Source organism: Notolepis coatsorum, assembly GCF_963971535.1.
Source record: "Notolepis coatsorum genome assembly, contig: SUPER_19_unloc_2, whole genome shotgun sequence".
Classification (NCBI taxonomy): Eukaryota; Metazoa; Chordata; class Actinopteri; order Aulopiformes; family Paralepididae; genus Notolepis; species Notolepis coatsorum.
The window spans coordinates 27,458-34,255 of NW_028174858.1; the positions used below are offsets into that span (position 1 = coordinate 27,458).

The 6,798-nt window shown below is 49.0% G+C and overlaps 1 protein-coding gene across 1 annotated transcript in view; it reads right to left on the reverse strand.

The window, feature by feature from the left end:
* Positions 1–328: 328 nt before the first annotated feature.
* Positions 329–6,798, reverse strand: part of LOC311246815 (serine protease hepsin-like) — a gene marked incomplete at both ends in the record, with an annotated part of 44,638 nt that continues 38,168 nt past the window's right edge. Inside the window, one exon of the mRNA XM_084338494.1 lies at positions 329–383. Within this exon, the coding sequence (XP_084194620.1) occupies positions 329–383 (55 nt within the window). The remainder of the gene's footprint in view (positions 384–6,798) is intronic.

Genomic DNA, 6,798 nt, shown 5'->3' on the forward strand with positions numbered 1-6,798 from the left:
GGAGAGAGGGAGACAGATAGAAGGGGCAGAGAGAGAGGGGGGAGAGAGAGAGAGGGAGAGAGGGAGACAAATAGAGGGGGCAGAGAGAGAGAGTGTGTGAGGGAGAAAGAAAGAGACAAAAAGAGAGAGAGAGGATGTGTGTGTGTGTGAGAGAGAGTGAAAGAGAGAGGGAGGGGGAGAGAGGGAGAAGGGGACCGAGAGAGGGAGAGAGAGAGAGAGAGAGAGAGAGAGAGAGAGAGAGAGATAGAGAGAGAGAGAGAGAGAGAGAGAGAGAGAGAGAGAGAGAGAGAGAGAGAGAGAGAGAGAGGAGTGTAGAATGTTAAGTGTGTCAGTGTGTCTTACCTTGGCACACCAGTGTGAACACCTCTCTGCTCTCACAGTCACTACACACACACACACACACACACACACACGCACACACACACACACACACACACACGCACACACACACACACACACACAAGGTTGGGCGAATAAACAGAAGGTTAGGTCAAGGCAACGTAAACAGAAGGTTAGGTCAAGGCAACGTAAACAGAAGGTTAGGTCAAGGCAACGTAAACAGAAGGTTAGGTCAAGGCAACGTAAACAGAAGGTTAGGTCAAGGCAACGTTAGGTCAAGGCAACGTAAACAGAAGGTTAGGTCAAGGCAACGTAAACAGAAGGTTAGGTCAAGACAACGTAAACAGAAGGTTAGGTCAAGGCAACGTAAACAGAAGGTTAGGTCAAGGCAACGTAAACAGAAGGTTAGGTCAAGGCAACGTAAACAGAAGGTTAGGTCAAGGCAACGTTAGGTCAAGGCAACGTAAACAGAAGGTTAGGTCAAGGCAACGTAAACAGAAGGTTAGGTCAAGGCAACGTAAACAGAAGGTTAGGTCAAGGCAACGTAAACAGAAGGTTAGGTCAAGGCAACGTAAACAGAAGGTTAGGTCAAGGCAACTTAAACAGAAGGTTAGGTCAAGGCAACGTAAACAGAAGGTTAGGTCAAGGCAACGTAAACAGAAGGTTAGGTCAAGGCAACGTAAACAGAAGGTTAGGTCAAGGCAACGTTAGGTCAAGGCAACGTAAACAGAAGGTTAGGTCAAGGCAATGTTAGGTCAAGGCAACGTAAACAGAAGGTTAGGTCAAGGCAATGTTAGGTCAAGGCAACGTAAACAGAAGGTTAGGTCAAGGCAATGTTAGGTCAAGGCAACGTAACAGAAGGTTAGGTCAAGGCAACGTAAACAGAAGGTTAGGTCAAGGCAACGTAAACAGAAGGTTAGGTCAAGGCAACTTAAACAGAAGGTTAGGTCAAGGCAACGTAAACAGAAGGTTAGGTCAAGGCAACATAAACAGAAGGTTAGGTCAAGGCAATGTTAGGTCAAGGCAACTTAAACAGAAGGTTAGGTCAAGGCAACATAAACAGAAGGTTAGGTCAAGGCAATGTTAGGTCAAGGCAACTTAAACAGAAGGTTAGGTCAAGCAACTTAAACAGAAGGTTAGGTCAAGGCAACGTAAACAGAAGGTTAGGTCAAGGCAACGTAAACAGAAGGTTAGGTCAAGGCAACGTAAACAGAAGGTTAGGTCAAGGCAACGTAAACAGAAGGTTAGGTCAAGGCAACGTAAACAGAAGGTTAGGTCAAGGCAACGTAAACAGAAGGTTAGGTCAAGGCAACGTAAACAGAAGGTTAGGTCAAGGCAACGTTAGGTCAAGGCAACGTAAACAGAAGGTTAGGTCAAGGCAACGTAAACAGAAGGTTAGGTCAAGGCAACGTAAACAGAAGGTTAGGTCAAGGCAACGTAAACAGAAGGTTAGGTCAAGGCAACGTAAACAGAAGGTTAGGTCAAGGCAACGTAAACAGAAGGTTAGGTCAAGGCAACGTAAACAGAAGGTTAGGTCAAGGCAACGTAAACAGAAGTCACACCACAAGAAGTCACAGAGATTTGTCGTCACCCCTAAGTGCAAGAGCAGAAAGACAGACAGACAGACAGGCAGGCGGACAGACAGACAGACAGACAGACAGGCAGGCAGAAAAACAGACAGGCAGGCAGGCAGGCAGGCAGACAGACAGACAGACAGACAGGCAGGCAGGCAGACAGACAGACAGACAGACAGACAGACAGACAGACAGACAGACAGACAGACAGACAGACAGACAGACAGACAGACAGGCAGGCAGGCAGGCAGGCAGGCAGGCAGGCAGGCAGGCAGGCAGGCAGGCAGGCAGACAGACAGACAGGCAGGCAGGCAGACAGACACACAGGCAGACAGACAGGCAGGCAGGCAGACAGACAGACAGACAGACAGACAGACAGACAGACAGGCAGACAGGCAGGCAGACAGACAGACAGACAGACAGACAGACAGACAGGCAGGCAGACAGACAGACAGACAGACAGACAGACAGACAGACAGACAGACAGACAGACAGACAGGCAGGCAGGCAGGCAGGCAGGCAGGCAGGCAGGCAGGCAGGCAGACAGACAGACAGACAGACAGACAGACAGACAGACAGACAGACAGACAGACAGACAGACAGACAGACAGGCTCTGTGCTGAGCTCTGTTAAGGAAGGACAGGACACACTCACTGAGAAACATTGCTTTATACTGAAAACTAGGGTAAGCCATTTTAAGTTTATTAGTGAATCTTAAAAGTGAGGAACCAGCTGACTTGATTAAAGGGGCGTGTTTAAAACGGCCATTTTGTTTAGTTAAGTGCCCCCATTAAGGGACTGTTTCCTGTTTACTAGTAGCAACTGATTTTCTGAGTGAGCCATTAAGAGCCTGCCCTGTTTAAAAGCTGAGGTCCAGACTGTGTTGAAATCACTCTGTGCTGAGCTCTGTTAAGGAAGGACAGGACACACTCACTGAGAAACATTGCTTTATACTGAAAACTAGGGTAAGCCATTTTAAGTTTATTAGTGAATCTTAAAAGTGAGGAACCAGCTGACTTGATTAAAGGGGCGTGTTTAAAACGGCCATTTTGTTTAGTTAAGTGCCCCCATTAAGGGACTGTTTCCTGTTTACTAGTAGCAACTGATTTTCTGAGTGAGCCATTAAGAGCCTGCCCTGTTTAAATGCAGAGGTCCAGACTGTGTTGAAATCACTCTGTGCTGAGCTCTGTTAAGGAAGGACAGGACACACTCACTGAGAAACATTGCTTTATACTGAAAACTAGGGTAAGCCATTTTAAGTTTATTAGTGAATCTTAAAAGTGAGGAACCAGCTGACTTGATTAAAGGGGCGTGTTTAAAACGGCCATTTTGTTTAGTTAAGTGCCCCCATTAAGGGACTGTTTCCTGTTTACTAGTAGCAACTGATTTTCTGAGTGAGCCATTAAGAGCCTGCCCTGTTTAAAAGCTGAGGTCCAGACTGTGTTGAAATCACTCTGTGCTGAGCTCTGTTAAGGAAGGACAGGACACACTCACTGAGAAACATTGCTTTATACTGAAAACTAGGGTAAGCCATTTTAAGTTTATTAGTGAATCTTAAAAGTGAGGAACCAGCTGACTTGATTAAAGGGGCGTGTTTAAAACGGCCATTTTGTTTAGTTAAGTGCCCCCATTAAGGGACTGTTTCCTGTTTACTAGTAGCAACTGATTTTCTGAGTGAGCCATTAAGAGCCTGCCCTGTTTAAAAGCTGAGGTCCAGACTGTGTTGAAATCACTCTGTGCTGAGCTCTGTTAAGGAAGGACAGGACACACTCACTGAGAAACATTGCTTTATACTGAAAACTAGGGTAAGCCATTTTAAGTTTATTAGTGAATCTTAAAAGTGAGGAACCAGCTGACTTGATTAAAGGGGCGTGTTTAAAACGGCCATTTTGTTTTGTTAAGTGCCCCCATTAAGGGCCAGGTGTTAAGACAGCACTAATTTGTGTTTGAGATTTAAAGGCTTGCTGGTGTAGCGTCAGCGAAGCGTCGAGAAACGAAGAGGGACAAAGAGGAGGAGTTTTCCTGGAGTTCTCTGCCGAGGGACCCACCGATCCACCTAGTGCTAAGTACACCCTAGTCCTATCTTACACTCCACTCTGAAAAATCCTTTCCCTCCCACTCTGCTATTTCTCTACTTCCTCCCTGCCACTCTTGACAAGACAATGTGTCTCATACCTATATCCACAATCTGCTCCTCTAGAACAGATTTAACCCACCCACGGCAGTTTGCTAGCAACCCGGCTAATCTCTCCTACCCTCCTACAGCCACTAATACACCCGTCACAGTACGGGGAGGCTTATGGAATTGTCAATCAGCAGTCAAGAAAGCTGACTTCATTACTGCTGACTAAATCTGCAGCTCCTGGCTCTAACTGAGACCTGGATAACCCCCAATAACTCATCAACACCTGCAGCATTATCTACAAACTATAACTTCACTCACACACCTCGACCTTCCAGACGGGGTGGAGGCACTGGCCTCATGACATCTCCTTCATGGGCTACAAACGTAACACCACTCCCAGAACTGTCACTCTCCTCTCTCGAATATCATGCAGTATCTGTCTCTAATCCTTTCAATCTCACCATTGTTACACTCTACCGCCCTCCAGGTACACTCGATCACTTCACAGATGAGCTGGACATGCTTCTTAGCTCCTTACCGGAAGATGGTACCCCTCTCCTTCTATTGGGCGACTTCAACCTGCCTGACTCATCTCAGTCAGTCATAGTAGTCTCCCTCCTACAATCGTTTGACCTGACTCCCACTGCCATGCCTCCCACCCACAAAGCAGGCAACTCCTTGGATCTCATATTTTCCCGTAACTCCAGCATCATTAACACCACGGTAACTCCCCTACATGTATCTGACCATTCCTTCATATCCTTCTCACTAACTCTCATGCTTAACCGAAAGGTCTTCACCCCAACTCAAACAGTCTCACTCAGACGCAACCTGCCCTCCCTATCCCCCTCCACCCTCTCCTCTGACATACTATCCGCTCTACCTCTGAGTGACACCTTCTCTGCTCTCTCCACAGAGATGGCAACCTCCACCCTCCTTTCAGCCCTTGCAACCTCCTTCGACAAGCTCTGTCCCCTCGTTGAGAAACCTGCCCGTCGTTCCCCACCCAGTCCATGGCTGACAGATCCAGTGAGAGAACAAAGACAGGTCCTGAGAGCAGCTGAAAGGAAGTATAGAAAGTCACGCCTCACTGCTGACATCGACACATATCACAACCTCTTGTTAACATTCTCCAAAACCATCACTAATGCCAAAGCTTCTTTCTTCCACCATAGGATCGAGGCCTCTGCCAAGAATCTTCGCAAACTGCATGCTACCATGTCCTCCCTCCTCACTCCCCCCCCACCCCCCCCTCCCTCATCTTTCTCTGCCGAAGACTTTGCGATCTTCTTTGAGGAAAAAGTGGAGAACATCCGCAGCTCCTTCTCCCAACCCCCACCCATTCCAAATGCTGAATCGAGAACCTCATCCTTCACTCTGTCATCTTTCTCTCCCATTACAGAAGCAGAGACCCTGACACTGGTAACGTCGAACCGTCCGACTACTTGCCAGCTGGACCAGCTACCCTCCCCACTCCTCCAGACCATAGCACCGGACATCCTCCCATTCCTAACGGCAACCATCAACTCCTCACTCAACTCGGGGGTGGTCCCTACCTCCCTAAAACAAGCCAGAGTCACGCCGCTCATAAAAAAACCAACCCTGAACCCTACCGTCATAGGCAACTACCGTCCTGTCTCTCTTCTCTCCTTCCTTTCTAAAACACTTGAACGTGCTGTATCCAACCAACTTACTGCTTATCTCTTACAGAATGACCTCCTAGACCCTAATCAGTCAGGCTTCAGGACTGGTCACTCCACAGAGACAGCCCTCATTGCGGTCACAGAGGCACTTCACTTAGCAAAAGCGAAAGGCCTCTCCTCTGTCCTGATTCTCCTAGATCTATCTGCAGCCTTCGACACAGTCAACCACCAGATCCTCCTTGCGGCCCTCGCAGGAATGGGAGTGGCTGGCTCTGCGCTGACATGGCTGTCATCATACCTCAATGACCGCTCCTACCAAGTGTCATGGAGAGGGACCCTGTCGGCCACCCGCCCCCTGCGGACGGGTGTCCCCCAGGGCTCGGTTTTAGGACCCCTTCTCTTCTCCCTCTACACTAAATCACTGGGTAACATTATCACGTCTCATGGCTTCTCCTACCATTGTTATGCCGACGATACTCAACTCTTCCTCTCCTTCCCTCCCTCAGATATCCACGTCTCTGAGCGGATCTCGGCCTGTCTGTCCGACATCTCCGCCTGGATGACGTCCAACCACCTCAAACTGAACCTAAGCAAAACAGAATTGCTCCACCTGCCGGCCAAATCCTCCCCCCTAACCGACCTTTCAATCACAGTCGAGAATGCAGCTGTGACTGCGTCCCCGACCGCCAAGAACCTTGGTGTTGTCCTCGACGACCAGTTGAACTTCTCTGCTCACATCGCAGCGACGACCAGAACCTGCCGATTCCTCCTGAGCAACGTCAGAAGGATCCGCCCCTTCCTGACAAAAGAAGCCACCCAACTCCTCGTCCAATCAACAGTCATCTCCCGCCTCGACTACTGCAATGCACTGCTCGCTGGCCTCCCGGCCACTGCCACTAAGCCTCTTCAACTCATTCAGAACGCAGCGGCCCGCCTGATCTCAAACCTACCGAAGTCGGCCCATGTCACCCCACTTCTTAGGGACCTGCACTGGCTCCCCATTGCTGCACGAATCCGCTTCAAGGCCCTCGACCTAGCATACCGTGCGGCAAAGGGAACCGCTCCCGCCTACCTCCGGTCAATGGTGTCTAACTACACACCCTCAAGACCCCTACGC